At 42.3% G+C, this 27,974-nt stretch overlaps 1 protein-coding gene across 2 annotated transcripts; it reads right to left on the reverse strand.

The window, feature by feature from the left end:
• On the reverse strand, nucleotides 1-26,215 carry LOC308285567 (spindlin-1-like). Of its 2 annotated transcripts, none has more exons than XM_080726356.1 (5): nucleotides 26,151-26,215; nucleotides 24,816-24,857; nucleotides 20,854-21,146; nucleotides 11,581-11,814; nucleotides 1-3,059 (listed from the first exon to the last, which is right to left on the reverse strand). In XM_080726356.1, the coding sequence occupies exons 2-5, from the start codon at nucleotides 24,833-24,835 to the stop codon at nucleotides 2,854-2,856; spliced, it is 753 nt and encodes a 250-aa protein (XP_080582482.1). In that variant the 5' UTR covers nucleotides 24,836-24,857; nucleotides 26,151-26,215; the 3' UTR covers nucleotides 1-2,853. The 2 variants fall into 2 exon arrangements, with proteins under 2 accessions (XP_080582482.1, XP_080582481.1); XM_080726355.1 differs by having other exon boundaries at nucleotides 11,563-11,814.
• Nucleotides 26,216-27,974: the final 1,759 nt, after the last annotated feature.

Consider the following 27,974-nt stretch of genomic DNA (forward strand, 5'->3'; position numbering starts at 1 on the left):
TAAAGCATTCAATAATCCTAGGCAAACACGCTTTTTCCCCACCAGTTTGGGAACGGGACAAAGTCAGATGTTGGAGCTTAGCTCAAAAGGTGTTCTTTGTGGGCACAGAAAGAGAAAGAGGGGGAGGGGGGGGGGGGGGGGGGGGGCTTCTCCCGTTTTGCAGGAAAACAAAACACTATAGCAGGTAACGCTTGGAAACACTGCAAAATCCTGAGTGTCAATTTAAAGCAGTGGTTCTCAAGCGTTTCTTTAATTTCTAAAGAGTGTACAAATGGATCCTTATTTGGTTCCATTTGCACACACTCGAGTTACACACCTGTAATGGTATATTTTGGTTCCATGTGTACAATCTCAAGGGTTACACAGCTGTACACAAATGTCCATTTGGAATCCCCTCAAGGATCCCAGAGGGACCCCGGACCGCACTTTGAGAACCACTGATTTAAAATGAGAAGACTCTCTGGCAGAGCTTTGGGTTGTGTACTGTAGTTACTCTAGTTGTGTTGTGTTCTGTAGTTACCCTTAGAAATTAATATTCCAAAATATGTTCTTTTCTCCTCGTTGACTTGCATTGAAAGTAAAAACAGGTCTCAAAGTCACTCTTTTAGCAGACAAACAAATACAAAAAAAGAAGATTCTGAAATTGCATAATGTTACAAAGCCCCACTTTGTTTTAAAAGGTAATTTTACACATGGTCAGAATCCACTTTGAGATCTGTTCCACCGTGCAATGCCAAGTCCAAGGGGAGAATATTTTGGATTATTGGTTTTTAACCACTGCAAATCCTTCATCCCTATTCTGGGGGGGGAATGTTCGCCAATAATAGCAGATCTACAAGCTCACAGGGTGTGTCGGGTGAAAAAGGAAGGGTTTAACCCATTCAAATCATCTGAAAAGCATTTTTCTGAAAACTCTCTGAACAGTGGTTCTCAAAAATAGATCTACAAGCTCACAGGACTTTTTTTAACAGTCAACAGAGCAACAATGGAAGACATCTCGGAAATATTTGGAGTTCCCTCACGGCAAGATAAATATAGAGAACTACAGATAACTACAGATAACTACAGATAACTACAACTCAAAGCTCTACCAAAGCCGAAACGCTGAGAGTAACAACTGACCCTTTATTTCAGAACGGGGAGCGACCGACACACCTTAGTAAATGCATTTTCAATGAGAGGCGCTCGACTGGTTTGGACAATCTGAAGGGGGAGATCGCCTGGTGTTTACCGGCGGAGCGATCGCGTATCCGTGTGCGTGTTCACCGGGAGCGCAGCAGTCCGACCTCCCGCTGATCCGAGCGAGAACGCAATCGTTGTAGTGTGCACCGCTCCCCCGTCCCGGTGTTTCTCAAAGTGGATTCCAGGGACTCTGTGGGTTCCTTTAGGAGGGGTTCTAAATTGACCCAAACAAGTCTTAAGGTTTTTGCACACTGCTGCGTTTTTGAACGAGTGAATTTCGGAGCGCGTGAGTAAAAAAATCAACCTCACGTTATGTCAATCACGTTTGCACACTCCCGCCCGTTTCGTATTTATTTTCTGACCAGGGTTGATTTTTTTCCGATTTTCGCAACTGTCGCCACTGGGTCCTCTGCTCTCTCGCTCTTCTCTCTCTCTCTCTCTCTCTCCTTGGCCTGAAAAATGTTTTCGAGGATTTCGGATTTCCAAAACGCAACGAAAACACGCAGTGCAGTGTGCAACCAGCTTTACTCTGACAGTGAACAAATGGACCTGACGGGTCCACTTGGTTCCATTTGTTCACTGTCAGAGTTAAGGGGAGACCTTGACATGTAAAAGTTTGAGAAACACTGCTTTACAATGTCCTTGATAAAGGAGTAGTTAACCCCCCAAATGACTTATTTTTTTTAGTTCAATCATATTTTTTTGGCTTTTGTCACATTCCTTTTTGTCACAAGACGAAAAAGGTACCCTGACGGTTTCCCCACTGCCATTCATTCGGGTCCCCATCCAGGGCCATGCATCCGGGTCCCCATCCGGAATCAAAGGGGGTAGATTTACTATAATCACATTTTTGTCTTAGGAATGCGACAAATACAAAAACTCCATGGTATGAGTAAAATCAATAGAAAAAAAGTCATTTTGGGGGTGAACTACTCCTTTAACCCATTTAGGCCTAGAATTATTGAATGCTTTAACCAGTGAAAAATAGCAGATATACAAGCTCACAGCGCGGCACCGAGTGCCGCGCTGCGAGCTTGTAGATCTGCTATTTTTGAAAAAGTTGTGAAAATGTGTGCAAATCTTTGAATCTTGTCCCTGGAACTAGATATTTTGAGATGGGGATCCGTGGCCAAATAAATATCAGTTTGGGGGTCCTTGACATGAAAACGTTTAAGAACCACTGACATAGTATAGTCTCTCAAGAACAGACTAACTGAGCTCCAGTTGAAGTGAAAAGGACCTTTTCTTTGACGATGGCTGGCCAGATTGCTGACATAGAAACATTTTTTTTTTCCCCAAAAAACCTTAGGATTCAAAAGACACTTATAGAATCAGGTCAAAATTCAAATTTTCACAATTTTTCAAAAATAGCAGATCTACAAGCTCGCAGCGCGGCTGTGAGCTTGTATATCTGCTATTTTTCAATAGTTAAAGCACAAAATAATGATACACAATATGTGTACCCGTTCTGAATGGGTTAAGATTGAGACTGGAGGGCACAACGACTGTATGGTGAGAGAACATGTCGAGTGTGATCGGTCGGTAACAACAGAGGGGGTAAGAGTGGGAGTGGACAGTCTGTCAGTCAGTCAGTCAGTACTATGGGTGGTCTTCTCTTCGTGGCCCACTAGGTGGTCTTCACCAGGTCGTAGACGTGGTCTTCGTGGCCCACTAGGTGGTCTTCACTAGGTCGTAGACATGGATGTGATAGTCATCGTCATATTTGATGTAGTAGACGGTGGGCTTGGCGGGCACCTGGTAGATGACCAGGCCCGTCCTCTTCAGCCCGTTGTCCGTCACGTACTCCACCTGCTTCCCCACCAGGCTCTCCGTCTCCTCCCCCGGCTTCCTGTCCGCCGGGAGCAGGTGTTTGTTCTCTGGAGGAGAGGACGCACACGCACACACACACACACACGCACACGCAGACACACACGCACACGCACACGCACACACACACACACACACACACACACGTTAGGTTTGTATCAGGCACGTGCACACAGACATCAATGGGGGCTTGAGCCCCTGCCCTTTTATCCATCTGTAAAAAGTGCCCTCTCCAGACCATGAATGCAGTTTTTACAATGGTGAAAGAAATGCAAATGCCCTCTTTGCCTGCCATACCTGAAGGCAGCATTTAAGAGAATTGCCTTGTCCGAACTCTCCTGAACTTGAATGCAGCATCCTATAATAAAATAATTGCCCTCTCGGTGTAGAAATTGCCACATCTTGATTATGTTTAGTTTAGTGTGGTATCAAGTACCGCTGCGACACGTTGTGAGCTTGGAGGTCTGTCGATATGACAACATAGTGAAACATGGACACGATCGTGGCTTGGGGGGTCCCCGACTCCCCGGACCTCACTTTGAGGAGCGCTGACGTAACCACAGGAACCCCATCATCCCTGTCCATTTTGGGTCAAACATTCAGTGAAAACAGCACCAAGTGTTGTGGCTCGTGGAGCGGCTAATTTACACAAAATAAATAGTTGGTGGGCCTAGTACAGGACCCTGGAGGGCTCCAGGATTTAACCCATTAAGACCTCAGGACCCCTACAAAATTACATGCATTTGGCCACGGACCACCTCCAAGAGAGTCCCCCCGGTGCCAAGCACCATTAACGGTGAGGTGGTTGAGCTCGTGGATAACTACAAATTCCTCTGAGTACACCTGAATAGTTCACTGGACTGGTCAGACAACGCGCAGGCGATTCACAGCAAGGGGAAAAGCAGGCTGTTCCTCCTGAGAAGACTGAGATCGTTTGGGGTGTGCAATAGATGCTACAGATGTTCTATCAGTCTGTCATGGCAAGTGTCCTCTTTTTTGGTATAACATGCTGGGGTGGCAACAACAGAGCAGGTGACACGTTTAACCTAAACAGACTGGTGAAGAAAGCAGGCTCTGTCGTTGGGTCCTCTCTGCAGGGGGTGGAGGAAGTAACCAGGGTGCGCACAGCGAGGAAGCTAGATTCCATCTTGGAGAACTCCTCCCACCCCCTCCATCTAGAGATCACCAGTTACTGGAGTAAGAGAGGAAACGACCGCTTTACCTACCCAGGACGGAGATGTGAGAGATTAGGAAAATCTTTTGTACCGGCTGCCCTTAAGCTGTACAACGAGACACATAACGGACGCTTGAAAAGGTCTCCCTTCCTAACTTAGACTGACGGAACCATTGCTGTATTGACTTTGACCTCTAAGGAACTATTGCTGTATTGACTTTGACCTCTAAGGACCGTCCAGGAAGAGTGCTCATGTGCGTCTTGCGGTGACACGCTTCCTAGTTTCTTCTTTTTTCTCACTGATTTTTGACATTGCACTATTAGGTTGTGTTGGTAGTTTCTGAGTATTTTTGCTTTATTTAACAATGACAGTGAGATACTTGTTTGCACTAACTAGCATTGACTGCTATGGTCTCTTTTGCAAGACACTTTATGTATATATACTAATATATTATATTATTGGCCCCCTCTATTGATGCACCTTCTCTTTATTGGTACTGTACTGCTCTTGTCTTTGTTTTTTTCCCTCTTATCTATCTTTTCTTACGTCGCTGTAACTTTGTAAATAACTGTATACTGCTGTGCTTCTACTGGACAACTGAATTTCCCCCATGGGATAATAAAGGTATCTATCTATCTATCTAACATATTTTATTCCAGGGACCCCCAGAAGCAAAGATTTGATTAAAAAAGAAAACACTCCTATTCTGAATTGCCAAAGTATAAATAAACAGTTCAAGTGGTTAAAAAATAAATAATGCCACGGCTGCTTGGGTTAATAGCTGTCCAACGCGTCATATCACAACACGTTGGGAGCTATTTTAGATTTTTCTTGTGAACGAACCTCGACCCCAAGCAGCCTGTTCCCCGTTATCTGCAGGCTGGTCGCTGATCCTTCCCTCTGCTGCTCGTATGGTTCTGTCATGACCAGGACTTTGAACCAACAGATTGGACACACTGTTGCCATGCCTGCTTATTATAAGCGACACAGCGCTTCGAAATGTTGATGCTTTGCGTTTCGTGCGAGGGAAGCCCCGCTCCAGATTTTGTCCTTTTTGTTTAAAAAAAAAGAAAAGTGTCACATCTCAGTGCGTTGTGAGCTTGTAGATCTAGGCTGATGATGGAGAGGGCCACTTTATTTCCACACTCACTGCAGAGGGCCACACTGCATATACTTCCGGGCAAAAACCTATTTTTTACTTTCTTCATAATTAATGATCTACAAGCTCAAAATGTGTCACACTGCAACGCATTTAGAGCAAGTAGATCTGTTGTTTTTGCTATTTTTTTTTATTGGAATCCTGAATAATTTTTTGCTATTTTTGAATTGGAATACTGAAAATTCAAAAAAATAAAATTATAATAATTTCAAATGCATTTAGTTATGCTTATGTTAATTTTATGAACTTAATTACAAATACATTGGACAAAAAAAGACTAGTACTAGTCATTAAGCTACTAATAAAAGACTCAAGTAATTAAAGCAGGTCGTGTTTGCATGTTTGGAATTCTAACAGCTGAAATCAATAATGGGTATTCCAACATTAACCTACTGAGGGCCTAAGTGAAGGTGGAGGCCGCATGTGGCCCTTGGGCCGCCTGTTGCCCATGAATGGCATAGATCTAGTAGCTACAGTATATAGGTTTAAAGTGCTATATGTGGCCTACAGTCGCTTTCTTGTGGGCTTGTTTTGCTAGACCCTGGTTGCTTATTTGTGTCGCAAAAAGTGGCAACGCTGATTCTAAGTCACTGCGACGTCAGCCCTGCCTCCCTGCGTCCACTGCTGTTGTTCTGGGGTCACAGAATGTTCGGCACACGATGTTCAGTGCAGCAGCATTCCACGAGGAGGTACAGTACACACACAGCTGTACCCTTGGACTGAAGCCAAACAAAAAAGCTCAGGCAGAAACCTTGTATCTCCAAATTTCAAATTTGTATGTTTTTTCCCCCCGTAAATGAAAGCCCTACTTCATCATGCAAAAGTGACGAACAAAAGTAGTGAAAATAGCAGATCTAAAAGCACACAACGCCATTGTGTATTGTATTTTCACTTTTTTAGATGTTTTTTAAAATAACAAAAAAGGAAGGTTTTGGACAACGACGATATTTTTGTTTCCTTTTTTACTTAAATTTTTATCCCACGATTTTGTAACCCATTTTTTCACCCAGTGCCAATTGCCTATGTAATCCTGGTGGGCTCTCATCTCCCTCTGCCGCGCCTGGGGTTTATTTTAGTTTCCTAAACAATTATCACTGTGTGCAGAATCAGGACGTTGCGGAAAATTCTTCCCAATGTGTATTCTGTTACTCGTTTGACCAGTTCAAATGGTGTTTGATAACTGAAACTAGCCCATCTACACGCTCTTGTAGACAGGCCGTTTTCACTGCACAACATGGTTCCATAAATTATACAAGCTTGTAGATTGGCTATGTCCGTTGCACGACATGATTCCGTAGAAAACATGCTGGCTTCTATGGAATCTAAATGAGGCGAGTACCTAGAACACGTGAAATCAGGTACATATCACACATTGTAGGCATTAACTACTTAAACCCTACGATACTTCCTTGACCGGGCGGGGTCCCCCAGGGGTCTGTACTCGGCCTCCTCCTTTATTGCCTCTGTACCAGACACACACACACACACAGGTTTGTAAGACTGTACTCGTGAGGGCATTTCCATTTTAGGACTGGACAGTAGGGCTGTCACGATTATGACATTTTACATGACGATTTATCATCACTCAAATAATTGTGATTTACGATTTAATTGTGTCTTTGACAATTACATTTCTGTTTGGCTTTTAGGCTTTGAAGTTCAGGGGCGTCAATTGGGTATGGCAGGGGTATGCACTATGCAGCCGCAATACCCTGGGTCCAGGGTGGAAAATAAAAGTTATGAATGAATATAAATCCATGAATGTCTCTTTGTCTATCTGTTCTTGTTATGTTGTTAGATTACAGTAAATGACAACAAATGCTAAATTTAACAAAATGGTCACTTAAACAAGGTATTATAGGCCTTATTCTCCCCATCTTGACAGAATGGTATATTCCCAGGTTCCGTAGGTCAGCTGCACAGGTGCAATGCATTATTGTTAATTGTGGCACGTTTACTAACATGCCAAGTTTAGCTGCACTTGAACAACCTTTCCAGGCTGCCATATCCAGCCCAAGAAACTGTAGAAACCTGTGTAAAAAACTGACAAAACTCGTTTTTTTTTTTTTCTCTTTTCACAATAGAACCGTGTTATACAAAATGTAATACCTCTTTTCCACGAGGAATCCAAATCTTTGCCATACCCTAGCTTTTGCTGAACTGACGCCACTGTTGAAGTTGCAAGTGGCAGATATGATACGTAACCTAAACATACAAAGAAATGACTGACATATTTGACCACTTTATGCTTTAAAAAGAACATTGATAGTGGAAATGCGATGCGACACGTTGAGAGCTTGTAGATCGGCTATTTCCACCATTTTTGAAAATGTTTGAAAACATGGAAACGATCATGTAAAAATAATTGCGATTGGGCGACTATGTAATAATTGTAGGCCTACTGGAAAGCATTGAAGAATTGCAGAAAAACAACAGATCTACAAAGCTTCTATGATCAGCAATGTTTAGGTGTTTGACACCGGCGCGCACTTAAGTATAAATCAAGTGCTATACTTTTGGGGACAGGATCCATTTGGTTACAGACCCCCTGCTAGTACCAAATAGGGACTTGTGTGGTTAATATCTCAGCCGTGATTTCTTGAAGCCGTTACATGCTTATTACTTATCTAACTGTGCAAACTGTACAAATTCAGCCTTTGTTTGATTTGAGTTTATTTTCAAACATTCATCCAAAACTAACCAATGTAAATATTGAACTGGGAAACAGACATCCCTATAACACTTAAAAATTATGGTCTCAGAACTAAAATTTAGTTCAGAAATCCTGTCCAAAGCAGAGGTTTGGGATGGGCGTTGGAAGGAGCATGTACCGGCATTTAGTCTTGTTTTTGTTCACTTCCAACATAGTTACCCTGTCTGGTTGTTTTGGTTTTGTTCCAACATAAACGGCCCACAAAAGGTTCAGAAACGTTCATATCATTGTTATCGTTCATTAGTCACCTTTACAACGAGGTACAGCATCAGGCATTCGTGGAATGTGTGGGTAGTGCCCCCCAAACTATTTGCCAAAGCCCCCCAATACAGGTTGTTTTGAACAACCTGGTTGTTTAGGGCTGTCAGGCTGTGTTTCCAACATAGTTACTGTTTGGTTGTTTTGGGTTGTGTTCCAACATAGTTACTGTTTGGTTGTTTTGGGTTGTGTTCCAACATAGTTACTGGCTGGTTGTTTAGCTCTTGTTCATAGACTGTAAAAAAGAATGGACAAAGTGACGCCATTGGTTTCAACGGACCGTAAATGAAGCCTATTTTAGATAGATTTCACACCTGCCATCTCTCATATCCGGTCAAGAAATGCTACAAGAAACTAATGAAATGAATGCTATTGGCTGCAACCGCAGAGAGGGCGGATCTTCACTCGATAGAACTAGTAGAAACCCTAGAAACATACCCTACTTTATCATTATCACATTTGATGCCAAAGAAGGAGACCTCTGTTTTATCTCTTTTTTGTAGTTCAGTGCCAGGTACTTTAGGTGCTTTTTTTTATGTTTTTTATCCCACGTTTTTTGCAACCCATTTTTCTCACCCGGTGACTACCTAACCTGTAGTCCTGGTTTCCGCTCTCCCCCTGCCGCGCCAGGGGACATTGGGGAGCACCCGGCTGGCTAGGGGGAGGTAGTATAGAAACCAGGACTCACCACAGAAAGGCCCTATCGCCGTGGGGTTGGCGATAGGGTATGGGTGCTGATGACGCGGGTGGAGGAACACGCCCCCAGCACCCACAGCTCCCCCCGGCGGGAATCGAACCCAGGACCTTCTGGCTGTGAGGCGAAGTGCTAACCACTGCACTACCGTGCCCCACTTTAGGTGCTTTTACCCGTTTTTGGAGGACGTGCGTTTACTCCGTTTGCTTGCGGGAATTTCTATACCCTTTGTGTGTGTCAGCGTGCAGTGGTTGCCTTTCCCTGTTCAATGTACCCCTAGTGCCGTGTGCAAACATTCATGCGGGCAGGGCCATAGAGCGGGAGATATGGCCGCTCCTTCTTCGTGGGTAGAATGGAACCAGATGGGGAAGGGATGTTTTGTTTCCGGGTTATTTTGTCTCGCAGCAACTATTAGCAACTGTAGCTTGATCAACCGATAGTCTAGAGCGGGGGTCAGCAACCCGTGGCTCTAGAGCCGCCCTAGTGGCTCCCTGGAGGTTTTTCAAAAATGTATGAATGTACGTTTTAATATAGTTTCTGTAGGAAGACAGACATGACACACACATTCTTAACGTTTTCCAATGCTGTACAAATGTGTAGAATAAATATTAAATTTCAACATTCTCTCCAGGATGCGCTGCAGGGAAAATAAACATTTAATCATGAATGCTCATTATGTATTTGTAGCCTACGTAGTCATTTTGATAGTAGGCTAGTATAGCTAATATAGACACTTACAGCATGTGCTGCCTTCATTATGAGGCTTATATAAGGCTTTTTCGCGGCTCCAGACAGATTCATTTTTTGTTTTTTTTGGTCCAATATGGCTCTTTCAACATTTTGGGTTGCCGTCCCCTGGTCTAGAGCGATATTAATACGCAGATTAAATAAAACGCTAAAACGGAGCTCTCCGTTTTTGGCAGAAGCTACCGACCATAATTCAAAACCCCTGGCAGAAAATGTGTTGTTAATCCTTAAATTAATGGGACCATAATTTACTAAACGCAAATATGATCATTTTAAAAACTACTTTAAACTAGTGATTGAATGGGCGCCCGCTGGCCTACTGGTCCAGGCGCATACCACTTAGGCGTCGCCGGTTCAATTCCCGATCTGGACAACCTTTGCAGCGTGTCTCTCCCCATCTCTCCCCCCATTTCCTGTCAGTCTACTGTCCTATCAATAAAGGCATAAAAGCCCCAAAACAAATCTTGAAAAAAACGTCACTTCACAGCGAACGAAGGTTACCCCTTTGGTTTTGTTTTCAGCGTACCTGACTCATAGTTACCCTCGCTAGTCGGTGTACCTGACTCATATAGTTACCCTCGCTAGTCGGTGTACCTGACTCATAGTTACCCTCGCTAGTCGGTGTACCTGACTCATAGTTACCCTCGCTAGTCGGTGTACCTGACTCATATAGTTACCCTCGCTAGTCGGTGTACCTGACTCATAGTTACCCTCGCTAGTCGGTGTACCTGACTCATAGTTACCCTCGCTAGTCGGTGTACCTGACTCATATAGTTACCCTCGCTAGTCGGTGTACCTGACTCATATAGTTACCCTCGCTAGTCGGTGTACCTGACTCATAGTTACCCTCGCTAGTCGGTGTACCTGACTCATAGTTACCCTCGCTAGTCGGTGTACCTGACTCATAGTTACCCTCGCTAGTCGGTGTACCTGACTCATAGTTACCCTCGCTAGTCGGTGTACCTGACTCATAGTTACCCTCGCTAGTCGGTGTACCTGACTCATATAGTTACCCTCGCTAGTCGGTGTACCTGACTCATATAGTTACCCTCGCTAGTCGGTGTACCTGACTCATAGTTACCCTCGCTAGTCGGTGTACCTGACTCATATAGTTACCCTCGCTAGTCGGTGTACCTGACTCATAGTTACCCTCGCTAGTCGGTGTACCTGACTCATAGTTACCCTCGCTAGTCGGTGTACCTGACTCATAGTTACCCTCGCTAGTCAGCGTACCTGACTCATAGTTACCCTCGCTAGTCAGCGTACCTGACTCATAGTTACCCTCGCTAGTCGGTGTACCTGACTCATAGTTACCCTCGCTAGTCGGTGTACCTGACTCATAGTTACCCTCGCTAGTCAGCGTACCTGACTCATAGTTACCCTCGCTAGTCGGTGTACCTGACTCATAGTTACCCTCGCTAGTCGGTGTACCTGACTCATAGTTACCCTCGCTAGTCGGAGTACCTGACTCATAGTTACCCTCGCTAGTCGGTGTACCTGACTCATAGTTACCCTCGCTAGTCAGCGTACCTGACTCATAGTTACCCTCGCTAGTCGGTGTACCTGACTCATAGTTACCCTCGCTAGTCGGTGTACCTGACTCATAGTTACCCTCGCTAGTCGGTGTACCTGACTCATAGTTACCCTCGCTAGTCGGTGTACCTGACTCATAGTTACTCGCTAGTCAGCGTACCTGACTCATAGTTACCCTCGCTAGTCGGTGTACCTGACTCATAGTTACCCTCGCTAGTCGGTGTACCTGACTCATAGTTACCCTCGCTAGTCGGTGTACCTGACTCATAGTTACCCTCGCTAGTCGGCGTACCTGACTCGGGCAGGACACGGAGGTCTCCGTCCTTGTAGTCGTCCCACAGCTGGTACATGTAGAGCACGGGGTCCTTCTCGTAGGTGATGTAGTACCAGTGGGTCATGATGGGGGCGTGGGACAGCACCATGCCCCGCCACTCGTTCTTATCCCCGTCCTCCCTCTCGAACAGGTGCTCCACCGCCCGGCCCACCAGCTCCTCCGCGCCCGTAGGGATCTTGATCTTGATGTTTACTGTTGGGGAGGGAGGGAGAACGTACTGCTTAGTACTAGAACACTACTAGAATGACCTTGTTGTTTACTGAACTTGGGGAGGGAGAGAGAACGTACTGCTTAGAGATGTACGGGTACAATTTCTTCTAGAGACCGACCGATATGGACTTTTGTGACCGATACCGATACCCTGGAATGAAAACAGGCCCTTTTCTGTGTGGAATGTGCAAATATTTTTGCACAGATTACAGACCGAGTCAGATTTTTGTACCTTTGATGCAAAGGTACAGTGACAGTAGTATTCAAGACTTTTAACATTTCTTAAAGGTGATACACCATGAAATTTCACTTTTCCTATTTTAAAACCTTTTTTTGGGGTCCCACTAGCACCTTCTATCCTCACAAAGTCCCATTTCTGACCGTTGTGTCTTTCTCTGGTTTTGGGAAGGGGGAGGTTAAAAGCATCCCACGGGTTCTCAAAACAGGCTGTCCAGATTTGCTGCTGTCGCTGACAGACAGACAGACAGTGGACAGACAGACATTCCGTAAATGAATAGTTAGATGGATTCCAATCTGTAGCCTAGAGGAATTGGACACTCTCAAAAGATCCGAAATACATTGACTCAGATGCAATATATGTAAAATGGTATGGAAAGATTCATTTATGGCACTGTAACATTCACACATCAGACATGTTGTTCCAGCAGGGTACAAAGATAAACTAACTTCTTCTTCTTTCGTGTATCATCGTCCTTGATGATTCGTTGACAACATTTTATTTCACAAGATTTCTTGTTACTTGCTCTACCCCGACGGTCAGTTCAGAATTGGCTAAAGCAAGATTATAACCCCTTTTATTTTCTCTAGCGAGCTTGTTAGAGCCAAAACATTATCTCCTTGGCACAGTCATAAAACAAAGGGTTCACTGACTAGCTGGCAGCTGTGAACTCCCAACCTGTACTCCCATCCTGGCCTTATCAGCAGCTGTGTTTCAGGCCCATGTTCTCAGCTCTCAACTTCAAGGACGCAATACAGCAGGGGTCTTCAATGTGTTCAGGCCAAGGACCCCTTAGTTGAGAGAGAGATGAAGCAGGCACCTCCACAACCTTTTCATAGATTCCATATAGTTTCATTGTTTGACAGCACAATCATCAGTGTATTTTGGATCATGACAATTTGTCAATTATCAGATATTTAACCACTTGAATCAATACTTAATAAACTTGACCTTTTTCACTCTGTACCCTCTACAGTACACCAAAGCTCTTTGCCGAAAATAGCTGATCTACAATTCGCGGATCTGCTATTTCTGGCTTAAGTTCTCAGAATATGGACGCTAGGGTTCAAGTGGTTATTATAAAAAAGGAGAAAGGTTTCTATCACTCAAAGATTTGGAGGACCCCCTGTAGTAACTCTGAGGACCCCCTAGGCCTCCCGGACCCCCTGTTTAAGACCCATGCATTACAGAGTAATCAATGCTAAGCAATATAATTGCGACCGTCAGGTGGCAGTTAGAATGAAACGGTCAAACTCATGTCCGTCCGTGAGTGAGTCGTCACTCACATGCGTCTCTGTGTGTATTGGGCGAAATTGCTGTCAGCTGGGGCGCTCCAGCAAGCAGCTGCATGTGTCAACCCTTGATCTACATGCTCACAACGCCTCGCGTTGCGAGGCGTTGTGAGTATGTAGATCGGCTATTTTCACAATTTCTGCCTCTAATATTTGACAATTTGGCCAATGTTTAATTTGTCATTTAATTTGAGGTATTAACAAAATCAATAACCAAAGAAAATGAATAGCTATTTTTCCAGGACCCTTCAATCAATTCCAAAACTTTTCCAGTACTGGAAAAATATTTTCATGAATTTCCTGACCGTGGAAACCCTGCCTGATGGTTACAGCGTGTGTTACCTGTATAAAAATACATTCGCTTCATCACTATTTCTGGACCCCGCTGTGCAACTAAGGATAACTCAGGCGTATGCTTGCTTTTCTCAGTCCCAACTCAACACACTACTAAGTAATATAAATACAGCACACACTTAGCATACAGTATGTGCTGGTACATTGCGAGGGAGGGAGAGAGAAAGAAAGAATGAATAACAATCAACAAAATAAAAGAAAACCAGCCAATTAACATTACATAATTAATCTTAACTAATTGCCGTGTGTGTTTATTAGGCCTCTAAAGGGGTCATGACATAAAAAAAATAAAAAAATAGAGGTCTTTTTTCATGACCTCAATTACACCCCAAAAAAATGAACATTCCACACTCAGTGGTTTTTCTGTGACATGTAGTTTTTGGAATACTTCGGCTCAGAAAAGTGGGTTCATTTATGCCTCTGGACTAACACATCATCACGAGGGGAGGATGTGGTTGTAGGGGAGGGTGGAACGCAACAACTGAACTGGTAAATGGTGCATTGGAACGATACAAGCACAGTGGAAAGCAATATCACAGGTGATACACCCTCCCCTACAACCACATCATCCTCCCCTCGTGATGATGCGTACGTCCAGAGGCATACATGAAACCACTTTTCTGAGCCTAATTATGCCAAAAACTACATATTACAGAAAAAACACTGAATGTTGAATGTTCATTTTGTTTGGGTGTAATTGAGGTCATGAAACATGAAAAAGGTCACAATAATGTCATGACCCCTTTAACCCAATGCCAACATCCTTGGTTAGTCATTATGAATGCATGTTTATTTGTCCTGTTAGTTTTCATATCTATGTATATATTTGACAATTTGGCCCATGTTTAATTTGTCATTTCAGAGGTATTAACAAAATCAATAACCAAAGACAATGCATAGCTATTTTTCCAGGAGGACCTTCCAGGAACCTTGATAAATTCCAAAACTTTTCCAGTACTGGAAAAATATGTTTCTAATTTCAAAATATTTCCAGGAATTGCATGACGGTGGGAACCCTGTGTATGTTTTATGTGCCCTCTGTTACAGTCATCATGAATGGATTGTTGTCCTTATTGCACCACTACACAGTAGTTAAGAAGACAACAGGGTGTTGCACAGCAGATGTACTGGAGCAGATCAAGTGCAGCAGATGGAGGCGTTTGCTAACTGGGAGCAGGTTTCTACAGTACAGCCTCCATGCACACACCATGCTGTTATGTGTCTGTTATGGTTCTATATGGTTTTGTATAGCGATGCTCCGATTGCGATTTTTGGGGCCGATACCGATCAACTGGAATCAGTATCTGCCGATACCGATATTCCCGATCACAGCATCAAATCCATAAATTCTTCTATTTATTGTGTTACTGTAGCAGCATTTATATATTTAATTATTCTTCTTACAAAACATTGACATTGTATATTAAGTATAAACATTTTTGCAGGCTGAGGTCCTTTAGTATCCAATTCAACTTGTAGGAGTTGAAGCTGAGGTTACATTCAGTCCCACAGATAAATATTGTGAAAACAGCTGATCTAGCTGGTAGATCGGCAGATACCGATCAAAGCCGATAGAGGCATTATTGGCCGATCGCGATCACTCACCGATCAATCGGCACATCTCTTGTATGTATTAAAGTCGTTCCGATACAGATACCAGGATCGGAAAGGCTGCCAACACTGCCCAAAATACTGGTCTTGGTATTGGCGAGTATGCCAGTCGATACCACATAATGTATCGCATGATGAAATATCATGTACAGTAAGCAATTATTTTGAATGTTTCAGTTGTACTCTCTGAGTTACAAACATGTAAAGCAGGCCTAGGCAACCTCAGCCACGGTGCCAACATTGGCACAGGGGAGGCTGATCACTGGCACACTGGAAGAAGTGAGAGAGAGGATTTTTATTTTAAAATCAAATATTGTTTCAGACGTGGTCAATTAAATTAAGTCTCACCATCAGTTGATTCTTCATATCCATACGAGTCAAACTGCTGAGATCATTTGTTTATGTTTGGAACACAGTTCTTATATGACGTGATATGAAAAAAGCCTATTGGAATTCAGAATGGGGTGAAAGAAAAACAGGAACCAGGTAGGATGTGTAAATGACGTAAAACTTTGCAGCTCTATTAACACTGCCATTAACACTAAAAGAGCAAGGGTTTTTTAAGCAAATGAATACTGACCGGTGGATGATGTCAATGTGACAATTCTTCTCACTGTCTCTAATTATCTTTTGTGCTTTGTAAAGTTCAAAGCCATCATTTCGGAAAACGTAGAAAGTGAAGAAGGTAAGGAAGTAGACAAAAGTTTAGAGATGGCCATGGAAATAATAACAATAATTACACTTGACTTTTAAGGCAATTTTGGAAAATGGGTTATAAATTGCTCTATCTAAAGGCCCATTCCCACTGGGCCAGATAAAAGATATCTGGAGATATTTCTCCAGATATTTCTCCATGCAAAGTGGATGGTAGATACAGATAAAAAAAATGTTTTGCCACAGATAAAAGTATCTGTGGCAAATATCTGTGGTATATATTTTTTTTATCTGTAGCTACCATCCACTTTGAATGGAAAAATATCTGGGGAAATATCTCCAGATATCTGTTATCTGGCCCAGTGGGAATGGGCCTTAAGCCTTCCCTCTCTGCTTTCGTACTTCGTAAAAGTTCAAAGGGATGAGGACAAAATCTCCCTCTATTTTATTCATGGTAATATTATTGACCACTCCTTTTGTCTGTGGCAAAAATATATTTTGAGGACAATGTCCATCACAAGCCCAGGGGTTGATGACCCCTGATCAATGCAGTAAGTTTGAATTGTGCAGGGCTGAGATTCTTTTCACTTCAGATTTCAAAATCATCCTTCACCTTTAAATTCAATTAATTCTTTCAATTGATTTATTTGATGGCCTTCCTGCCCTAGCATTTGGCCTTTGTGCCCTAAAAGAATTTACACCACCAAAGGCCAAATGGCCGTGCCCCTAAAAAGATGAAATTCTAGGCCTGATTATAACAATGTCCTTTCAATCACAAATATGTCAGAATGTTTGATGGCGTGTCATAAAAATGTATGTTGACATGGCACACTGACTATATAAAATCTTTTTTTTTTTTTTTTAAACATGGCATTTCATTTCAAAAAGGGTGCCAACTAGGGATGTCCCGATACCGGAATCGGTACTCGCCCAGATACCGGCCTATTTTGCTCTACTCGTCCCGATATTGCTCACGGCAGCGCCAGATACGATTTTGTTTCATAAATTTGTTGGTAACAACATATCAAAAGTCCTAAGACACAGTTTTGTGTGTGTTAGTTCAACTAATGAACAGTGTTTTCACCTTCTCTCACTCTAGGCATGACAACATCATTATTTAAAGCATTTTATTTTGGAGCGCCACACACTACTTAAGCACTTGTACAGAAACTTAACTTACAGTATCGGTATTCGGTATCGGCAAGTATTCAAACTAAGTTCTCGTACTTGTACTTGGTCAGCAAAAGAGTGGTATCGGGACATCCCTAGTGCTGACCCTGGTGTAAAGGAACACTCAAGGAACCTTGAGTGCAAGTCAAGCCCAACTGGCCATTCCCGAATCCGAACCAGAGAGCCATCTGATAAATGTATCAAGGCAATAAAACTTGATATGAAAGTGATAAACATAGAATCCTGGAGCAGGCATCTGCGCTGCCCAGGGTCAGTTTTCAGAGAGCAACCACCCTTATCACATACACTGCAGCGCTGTAGCTGACAGCTTTAAATAAATAACCTCCTCTTGAGTTACAAGACATCCAGAGATGGCTCACCCATCTGACCACTTTTTAAGGACTTTCAAAGTGGGCCCTGATCTAGAAAGGTTGGGATCTAACATGAAGACCATTTCAAAGTGGGCCCTGATCTAGAAAGGTTGGGATCTAACATGAAGACCATTTCCAGTATCTGTCATACAATGAGGTATACAGTACATCACGGCCGTCATGCAGAAACGTCTTACAAAAGTCACACAAAAGTAAAGTAACCAAAATAGCAGATTCACAAGCTCACACCGCAGTGTGAAGAGACACGTTTTGAGCCTGCAGATCTGTTTATGGACATGTGGTTTCTACCCGACAGAGATGATATGCTAGTATTTCCCCTCCCAGGTACACATAGAACCCTCCACGTCACCATTGTTTAAGACACAACTAGGGCCGTCACCATTATGATAGTTTACAAGACGATTAATTGTCACTCAAATAATTGTGTTTTTGTCGTTGACAATTTCATTTCTGTTTGGCTTGTAGGCTTTAAAGTTGCACATGGCAGATATGACACATCACCTAAATATACAAAGAAATTACATATTTGCCAACTTTATATTTAACACAAAGGATGCCTAAGACGTCAACAGGAGTCTTAGGGTTAATGGTTAATGAGCGCCGATTCCCTGTTAAAAAAAGAATGTTGATAGTGGAAATAGCCGAACTACAAGCTTGTAGATCTGCTATTTTTGAAAATGTTTGAAAATATATGAACATTTTTCAATATGTAAACGATTATGACAAAATAATTGCCATTATGTCAAATAAATGCGATCAGACGATTATGTAATAATCCACCGTTTGTCAGCCTTCTGATTGGTCCCTGAGACTCCCTGACTGGCCAACCAGAAAAAACCATTCACTTTTTGCTATCGGGGGTGGAGTTTGTGCAGTGGAGAATGTTGCTTCAGGCTTTCAACAACTGTCCGCACTGCACGACACGGCGTGCGTCTAGTACGGCCACGCGAGGTGATCGCGATTTCGCTCAATATAATGAATAAGCTTCAACAAACTAGTTCACATGGACCTTATCAATATAACTAAGAGTTACGATTGGGTACATATATTTTAAATGGGCAGAATTACGAAAGCCAGTCTATTTTTTTTTTTTACTTTTTTTTTTTTTCCCCCAGCCTATTATGTGAGGAGAACTATAATCTGGCTGTCATCTTCCTACCCAAGATGCACTGCGCTTTCTCTTTCTATTTCTATTCTCTCTCTGATCCAGAGGATTAAACTAATTAAAACATATATTTTCGGGGGAAAACTACTGTTTTGCTATGTAATTACTGTACCTTTTTCTTCCCTTTTTATTAATATCACGTAGATGTGTTTTTTTGGGTACTTTATATAGCTGTAATGAGGCTATGAAAAAAAGAAAAATCCCATCCACTTCCACTATAAAATAATCTGCAATGGTGATTCTGTCCCACTGGGATTAAACAAATTAAAACATATATTTTCGGGGAAACCCCCTGTTTTGCAATGTAACTACTGTACCTTTGTCTTCCCTTTTTATTAATATCACCTAGATGTTTTTCCTTTGGTACTTTACATTGCAATAATGAGGCAATGAAAATACCCTCTCCCCCCATTCACTGCCACTATAAAAACAATCTGCCCAGGGTCATCTGTACCACCATAGTAACAGGGCAGAATGGGGCGGGATTTGCAAAGGGGAGAATTGTGACAGGCGTAGACACAACACAGCGGCTATGGGCTGGACAAGGGCATTCACATCGGAAAGCTCATCTGAAACGCGAGCACAATCAGACACATCCATTTCCCATGTTGTATTCAATCGATAAGTAACCGGAATAGTTAAAAATCCTAAAAGATCCCAACCCTAGAATCCTAGATGTGACCATAAAGACTCTTGGCTTTAATGGGAAGCATCTCCAAACATCTCCGAACACTGATTGAGGAAACTAATTAGTAAAGCTAAGACACATATCATTCTTCCTGAAAGGTCTGTCCTTCTTCCTGAGACGACAATCACTTATCCTTTACAGTCTCTCCTTCTTCCGTGTCTCTCAAGTAAACGTCCCTGATGTATGCGGATGCGACGTGCCTTTGCGCAAGTGGAACCTATACTTCTCTGCCGGAGCCGCCGCTACGTCACTGACTCCACCTTTGCCTTCAGAACCCATGTCGCCTCTCGCGACCGAGTTTTTCCCGGTGAACCTAAGCGCAACGGTGGGGGCTTGGGAGTGTGGGGTACACGCACCACTGACTACTATTGCTGATGATGGAGAGCTTATATAGCTTAGCCTTTGTATTGAAAATGAGAGGCACTCTTGCCGATTTATTAAGAGTCGAGACTTGTCGCCAATTGCAAGATATTTAAAAGTTATTTGGGGCCATGATGATGATGATATCCTTTTCTTCCCACAACTAGACTAAGGATTTATGTGCGAACACTAGGATTCGCCCGCCGAAGGCGGGCGATATTCTAATCTAGTAGTTAAAAATCCTAAAAGATCCCAACCCTAGAATCCTAGATGTGACCATAAAGACTCTTGGCTTTAATGGGAAGCATCTCCAAACATCTCCGAACACTGATTGAGGAAACTAATTAGTAAAGCTAAGACAATAATTGCCGACCCCGCTCATGTCCTGCATTCAGAATACGGAGTCCCAGTAAAAAACAAGAAAAGACATCTGAACAGATACAACTATTCATTCATTCCACTATCCATTACTCTGTTGAACTCTGGCTGTTAATGTGGTCTTTGTTACTGCAATGTAGTGCAAGTAGGTCTTCAATAGGGGGTCCAGGACCCCTAGGGGGTCCTCCAAATCTTTGGGACTTTTTTCTCCTTTTTTATATTAACCACTTGAACCCTAGCGTCCATATTCAGAGAACTTTAGCCAACAATAGCAGATCTACAAGCTCACAACGCCTCGCGCTGCCAAAGAGCTTTGGTGCAGAGGGGAAAAAGAGCAGACCAAGTACAGAGTGAAAGGTCAAGTTTATTAAGTATTGACGGTTCAAGTGGTTAAATATCTGAAAACACAAATTGACATGAATCCAAAATACACTGATGATTGTGCTGTCAAACAATGAAACTATGTATGTTGTGGGGGTCCCTGCTTCATCTCTCTCTCAACTAAGGGGTCCTTGGCCTGAAAATATTGAAGACTCCTGATGTAGTACAATGTAATGTAATGTATGCACTTTAACTGTATGTCAGCACGTGTGTGGTATGCACTATTCTCTTTTTATTTTTATTTATTTTTGTATGTTGTGTATGTCCAACCTAAAATGTCCTTCGGGACGTAATAAAATAATCTTGGAAATCTTGCAGCCAGCGTCACTCGTACTCACAGACTTTCTCCTTCAGCACCTGCAGGTTGGAGACGCGGTCGTCTCCGAACAGCTCGATACCGTAGACGCAGTCGAAGCCGTCGTACTTGACCATGTAGAGGTTGCGGTTGACGCTGAGGCGCTCCAGCACCGTGCCCTTCCACTTGGTCAGGTTGCCCTTCTCCCTCCAGCCGTGCTGGATCCTCAGGCCCAGCAGGTTGTCCGGGTCCGGCGGCATCTTGGAGGACGAAGACGCCGACGCCAAGGCCTGCGCCACCGCCAAGCTTTCACTCAGCTCCACACAGCTACGCTTCCTGAGAGAGAGAGAGAACACACACATTAACTAATGTGTGTAAACTCAATTATAAATGGAACCAGAGATGGACCCTTGACTGGTCAGTTTGATTAATTTCTGGTTCCCAAACTTTCTTGGCTCAGGGCACCCCTACAAATATATATATATATTTATTTTTTCATCCGAGGCACCCCTACATTATATTAATATATGTAGGGGTGCCTTTTCACTTCTAGCACCTTATATTTATGGCATCATTTAGCGATTATGTTGTGAGGGGATAATAGCCATTGTGGTCAGAACTGACTGAAAATAACTTTGTACTTCAAGTTTAAAATTATACCAAACATTTTTTTTTAATTATCCAAATAAATTCCAATATTATCAAATTATCTTGCAGTACCCCTGGAATGCTGTCACCCCAGGGGTGCTCCGTCACCCACTTTGAAAACCCCTGAACTACAGTAATTCTCCAAAGTGAGTGACACCCACAGTCACAACACTAGAGAGAGCGAGCGACCTTGATCTGGTACTACACCCACACTTAGAACAGACATGGGAAAGTTGTCATTCGTAGCACTGGTTTCTTTCAAAACTGGCCTGAAAGATCAGGAGACCACAAGGGCAGTTTTTTGTTTTTTTCTCCAAATAATGCGAGCTGTTGTAAAGGACTACGACAGTAACAGTACCTTTCTGCCTTGGAGTTGGTCTTCGTTTAACTGCACTGTTCACACTTCACATCAAACATCAAATGCCATTCAATGTCTTGATAGCAATTTGACTTATTGATTTAAAAAAAGAATGATTCACAGATTTGATTAGACTTTTGCTCATGTTGATCAATGGAGATTTTACAGTGTGAAAGCCGCTGAGTAGAATATAGAACATAATATGGGATGATGGAGATTGCATTTTCATTATTGCACATCTTCCTCTAAGCCTGTGGCCAAATAAACAGGGCTGTAAATAGAATTGCTGCCTCCTCCTTTAAATGGCAAATATGTAACCGTTGCTTCTTATCCATTAATCCATTTGTGTTCATTTAATTAATTCCATTGTAATTCACTGCTGCCAGCCAAGCCTCCAGTTCCTGTCCCACTCCCCACAGCTGATTCCTCTTGACTAGTGTCTCTGCATTTCAACTATGACGTGTGTGTGTGTGTGTGTGTGTGTGTGTGTGTGTGTGTGTGTGTGTGTGTGTGTGTGTGTGTGCGGGGGGGGGGGGGGGGGGGGGGGATTATATGCATTAGGCCACTGTTTCCCAAACAGTGGGCCGGGACCCATCTTTGGGTCGCGTGTAAATACAAAAGATTTAGCATTTTAAAAAAATTCAAAGGGGGTCAGATTAGAAAAACACCCAAGGGCCAACTATACAGCATCTCCTGACAAAATGTACTTCGGTTGGACCATAACAATTAAGTCACATATTACATATATTAGGGGTCGACCGATATGGGATTTTCATGTTCGATTTCAATATCGATAAGTTGTGATCAAAGAGGCCGATATTATGAATCGATATGCATTTTAAGTAAAAAAAGAAAAAAATGTATCCCCCAATTTGAAATACTGGTACTGGTTAATTAATTTATATATTTTTCCCATCCTAAATGTCTAGAGGCTCACATCTAGTCGCCACATACTAGAATAGCGTTAAAAACCTATTCCGCAGCAGGAAATCGGTGAAAATCAGTCACCAATATGAGAAAAAATAATAATAATAATTAAAAAAATATATCTAAATTTCTTTCAACTTTTTTTTCCGATATCGATATTTTGCGATATTAACTCAGTCGGTGCCATATTTAAAGTGGGATGACCTCTTATATTGCCGGTTCGCCAACAAAGGGTTAAAAAAATAGTGTGCACGCTGGTGCACACATTCGTGCACAGATCATGCACTATGCATGTGCATGCTTTTCACAGCTTTCAAACAAAAAAATCCGCTTGGAAATCCGTTCAGGCATTCAGGAGAAAGGAGCCCTTATGTTTTCTTCAAATGTAAACAAACATGGCTGCCATGTTTGAAAGATGGGGTTGGTATGGGGGTTAAACATGCAATTTCGCGATCGCGATCATGCCTAGTACACTGTTGGAGGTCCACAATTTTTTTTTTCAAAATTTTTTTTTTCAAAAAAAAAAAAAAAAAAAAAAAAAAGACGTTCAGAAGACGTCTGGCAGGGAGGTCCATAGTGAAAAAGACGTTTTAAAGACGTTTTTATTATAGAAACATCTTTTTTGGCAGGGTATGAGTTAATAAATGTTATGAATATCGACTTCGATTATCGCTCGTTTCGATAATCGGTCGATCCCTAACATATATGCATCGCATTTACAATATTTTATTTAACTATCGTCATCAATATTTAATATCAATGGTCTCTGAACAAAACACAAATAACTCACATTACCAAATATGACCAGACGTGCAAGGTAGAAAATACAACAAAATAGCCTTTCTTTGACCTCTTCAGAATGAGACAACAGGGAACAAGGAATCCTGACAAATTATACTATAAAATATTCTTGTTTGACAGTGCTGGCAGGCCGTTTATAGTACAATATAGGTATGAAGCCGTGGGGCTGCATAAAATGTGTTATCGGGCCACATTTGGCACACGGGCTGCACTTTGGACACCGCTGAAATAGGCTTTAAAAACAACATTTTATCATTTAAAAACAATTTAACAATTCAAAGGTATTGCATAAATATAAAAAAATAAGGCTGGGCAATATATCGAAAAATAATCGATATCGAGGTATCAACATGCGAGGTATACATATCGAGGAAGACGGCTTGAAATGAGGTATTGGTGTATGTGTCAAATTAATTAACAGACACACTATGCATGCACGTAGCACATGCAAAAAAGCAGCCAATCTGTAACCAGGTGTGGTTATTTAAATAAAACCATTGTTGGAAAAAGGAAATAAGGCATTTAATCTCTTTATTCTATGTGTACTGAGCAGTGTGCATGCATGGATATACTATTCATCTGGGTTATAGGCAGGCAGTGGACCTAAAGCAGAAAAACATTACAAACCATACAATGCATTTGTTTTTACTATCTTTGAGTAATATCAAGGTATTCAACAAGGTTATCGAATATCGAAGGTTTTCCTAATATCGCCCAGCCTTAACAACTTGGGGGCCAAACTCGTTCAGTAACGAGATACGGCCACTGGAGGTCGCTGTGCCAAAACAAAGTTGTCTCGTCACTCAACGAGACAAAGGGTTAACTTGGTTACGTGCAGCTGCATCCGTCCTGTGTACCCTGTGAAAGACCCTGGTCCATACGTCATAACGTGGCTCGCAGAGAAACAAAATGGCTTGTCTAGGCTGCATTGATTTCTATTCTATGCTGAAACATAAAAAGGGCTTTATCTCTGAATAAGGTGCAAAGAACGCCAGGGAAGCAGAGATATGCCCGTTTTCACGGCGACACTTTACCGCGATGGTCGGCCCCGGTTTGGATTTTAGTTTCGCGAGCGTTTGTAAACAAATGGATTATCTTCCTCAATCGTCAGTGGACACTCACGTGCACACGCACAAAGCTTCCGAGGCTCTTCTAAATAAAGCGTAAGTGAACGACGGCAGCAGCAACAGCTAGAAATATTAGAAACCTTGGCTTCCCATGTTGAAAACCACTGGTGTGGGGAATACATTTAGAATTGTGTTCATGCCTACCTGCCCCGTTTCTTTGACATGTTTCCATAAATTCACACAAGCCTATAATGAGACACAGAGAGAGAGGAGATTAAATGGTTGTTATGCAGCAGGTTTGACCCAAAGCATTTATTCATGATTATTACACAGTCAAAGCAACGTAAATCAAGCTATCATTATAATAATAGTGTATTATTATAAGCAAACAAAGAATCTACCTCCTGCCTGCAGGCTTATTCTTTTCTGTACAAACAAACTTAAACTGTCAAAGCAAAGTAGTTATGCGACAGTTAGGCTAATTTAACTAATCCATTATTCATTTATTTTTAAGAAAAATAAAAAAGGCTGAAAATAGAAGATTCATCGTTTTAAAACAGGCCTTCAGTGGTCAATCAGACTAATCAATTACATTTATAAGATTATAAATGATGGCCAAGAAGATAATATATAATTACATTAATTGAAAGTAATCAACAGAATGATGATTATTCAATAATCATTAAAGAAAACATATAATTCAATTAAATAAAAGTAATCAACAGAATAATCGCAAAAGATGATAATAAATAAATGTATTTAATTATTGTAAGTAATCAAAAGAATCATTTCTATTGAATATATATGGGCCTATGGCTATGACATGTCCCTAAAACGTCATGTAGCCTAAATGATCACAGACAGTCAACTACCGGATGTAAACAACAATCATAACAGTACATTGTGTGGCCTATAATTAGAATAGATTCTTCCTCAGTTCAGTTCAAACCTTCAGGCTCTGGGATTCATTTCAATGCTAAACAAACTGCTGTCTGCCCAGCCAGGGGTCCAAAAAGTTAACACTTTTACATTCATAAGAAGAACCTCTATTTAATCTAAATGAAGCTAATTTAACAGTCAGTCAACACTAAGGTAACAGGCCACATGATGAAGGGAAGTGGGCTAAAGGCTACATAACGTGTTCCCACACACACACACACACACACACACAGATAACAGGACAAGAAGACATTCCAAACAGCTGACGTCTGTCTGTCTGTCTGTCCGTCTGCCCTGGAATGCGTTAGTTAACCGATCTATGGGTCAATTAATCAGCTCATTGATTAACACGTTTTATAATCAATACGGCTGCAATGGATCGCTGTTTTTTTTTTTTTTTTTTTTTTACACAACACAAAAGAAACACACGCATCGCCATGTAAACGCCTCACTCACACACAGAGGTTAGCCTCCATGCTCACTTTAACATGATTTAATTACCCTCACGATGTAAGCTTACATTAATAGCTCTACTACGCTAGCTACTGTGTTCATCCGTTAACGCCGTCCGTTACACACACAGTATGGATCCAGGCCTACCTGCTCAACAATGTTCACATCTGTTTTGTCTTGGCTAAACGCAGCAGAGCCCGCTTCTCTCTCTCTCTCTCTCTACAAGGAAACAATCGTCATCTGAGAACTACATGTACCAGGAGGGGCTGCGTGGTGGAGGTTCGTCCCCGCTCGCAAAGGATTCTGGGATTTGTAGTGCCCATGAGGAGGAGTTTTGATTGATTGAAGACTTTATTAGAAGTTTGCATAGGAAAATGTACAGTTTCATGACGGTACAGTTCACTGGTACAAGGTCTACTAAAAGGAGATCCATGAAAAGACTAAGCTTATTTCAACAGGAAACCATTTAAGTATCTCATATAACATTGAATGACAGACAGATAGAACACAGTAGTACTATGCAGTAGATATGTAAAGAAAAGGGGAAAAAAAGAAAACAGTAAGTCTAAACAAATAGTAAGTATATACAAGGAAGGGGCAGGGGAGGGTAGGGTTGGGCTAGGTTTTTACCAGTTGCGAACAGCTACTGCCTGTAAGTGGTTTTTCAGGGCAATTTTAAAGGATGCTAGTGATCCACACTCCTTTATGGCCTTCGGTAAGGCATTCCACATTTTTGTGGTATAGCAGAAGAACGAGTTTGACCCTTTCTTTGAGTTGACTCTGGGTTGAACGTGAGCTGTGGCACTGCCTCTGGTGTTGTAATTATGGACATCCTTTACGTTTATAAAGTACTAGAGGTTCGCGGCCCTTTGGGCCGCTCACATCTAGAGTCCACGCCCGCTTCTTTACTGAAAAACTTTTTTTTTCAAAAAAAAAAAAGTTTTTTGAAAAAAAAAAATTAAAAAAAAAAAAAAAAAATTAAAAATTAAAACAATTTGGGGGGGGGGGGGGGACGGGACTATTGTGGCGGAACTATTGTGGCGCAGCGCATGTTTCCAGTCGGACATATTTGACCGCCGGACGCACTTCCGGTGTGTGTGTGTGTGTGTGTGTGTGTGTGTGTGTGTGTGTGTGTGTGTGTGTGTGAGACACACAGCCCTCCCTCTCTGTTGTAAATGTAATTCGATACACTGCCCGCTCCTCTCCCCTTCCCTCTCCCTCTCTCTCTCTCTCTCTCTCTCTCTCTCTCAGTGCCTGTGTGAGTATAGGCTTCAAGCATGTCCGTTTTGTGGAGGCTTCATGTCCGTGCTTGAAGTGGGCGTGGAAGTGGGATGCGGCAATAAGCCCATTGTAAATATAAGATTTTGACAGGTACTTGGGTATCATAGTGGTGTAGTGTTAGCCTGGCCGAGCCAGACGTTATTATCTGTGTTCATTCCTTCCACAGTATAACGTCTGGACTTCCGTTGATTGGCAGCGAGTATACCGATTATTCTCTGTTCGGGGCCAATCAGTGACTGCTTCCGCACTATGCTTCCGCACAACAAACGTAGTTTTCCTGACAACAAGTGGAAAGCTTCCCCTGATTGGTCCATGTGTAGACGGTGACGTAGATGCATGCTGCTGCTGCAGCATTTTCAAAACAACAATGGCTGCCCTCGCGATGCAACAAGTGTAACAGTTAACGCTCTAACCATAAAACAAGCAATAAGTGCAGTTATTTCAGAGTTGGAATCAATTACAACAATTAAAAAGGAACACGGGGGATGCGCTAGTGGAGTTTATCGGCCGAAAAGACGTGTTTGTTTGCCGTTCTTCCGACTGGCTGAGAGATGTTCTGCTACGCTGATTGGTTAGAGGAGTCTGTCTGTCAAGGCAAGTACACCCGCCCACTTTTCAAGCTGCCAATAGGCCAAAAGTCCAGACGTTATACTGTGGAAGGAATGAACACAGATAATAACGTCTGGCTCC

Source organism: Nannobrachium achirus, assembly GCF_963921795.1.
Source record: "Nannobrachium achirus genome assembly, chromosome: 5".
NCBI lineage: Eukaryota > Metazoa > Chordata > Actinopteri > Myctophiformes > Myctophidae > Nannobrachium > Nannobrachium achirus.

Bases quoted from the DNA above. Each gene is read 5' to 3' on its own strand.
- LOC308285567 (XM_080726355.1), bottom strand. From the start codon at position 24,835: ATGTCAAAGAAACGGGGCAG. The intron at 21,147-24,815 runs GTAGGCATGAAC...TCTCTCTCTCAG, and splicing joins ATGTCAAAGAAACGGGGCAG to GAAGCGTAGCTGTGTGGAGC. The intron at 3,060-11,562 runs GTAACTATGAGT...CCTCTCCTCCAG, and splicing joins AGGTACGCCGACTAGCGAGG to AGAACAAACACCTGCTCCCG.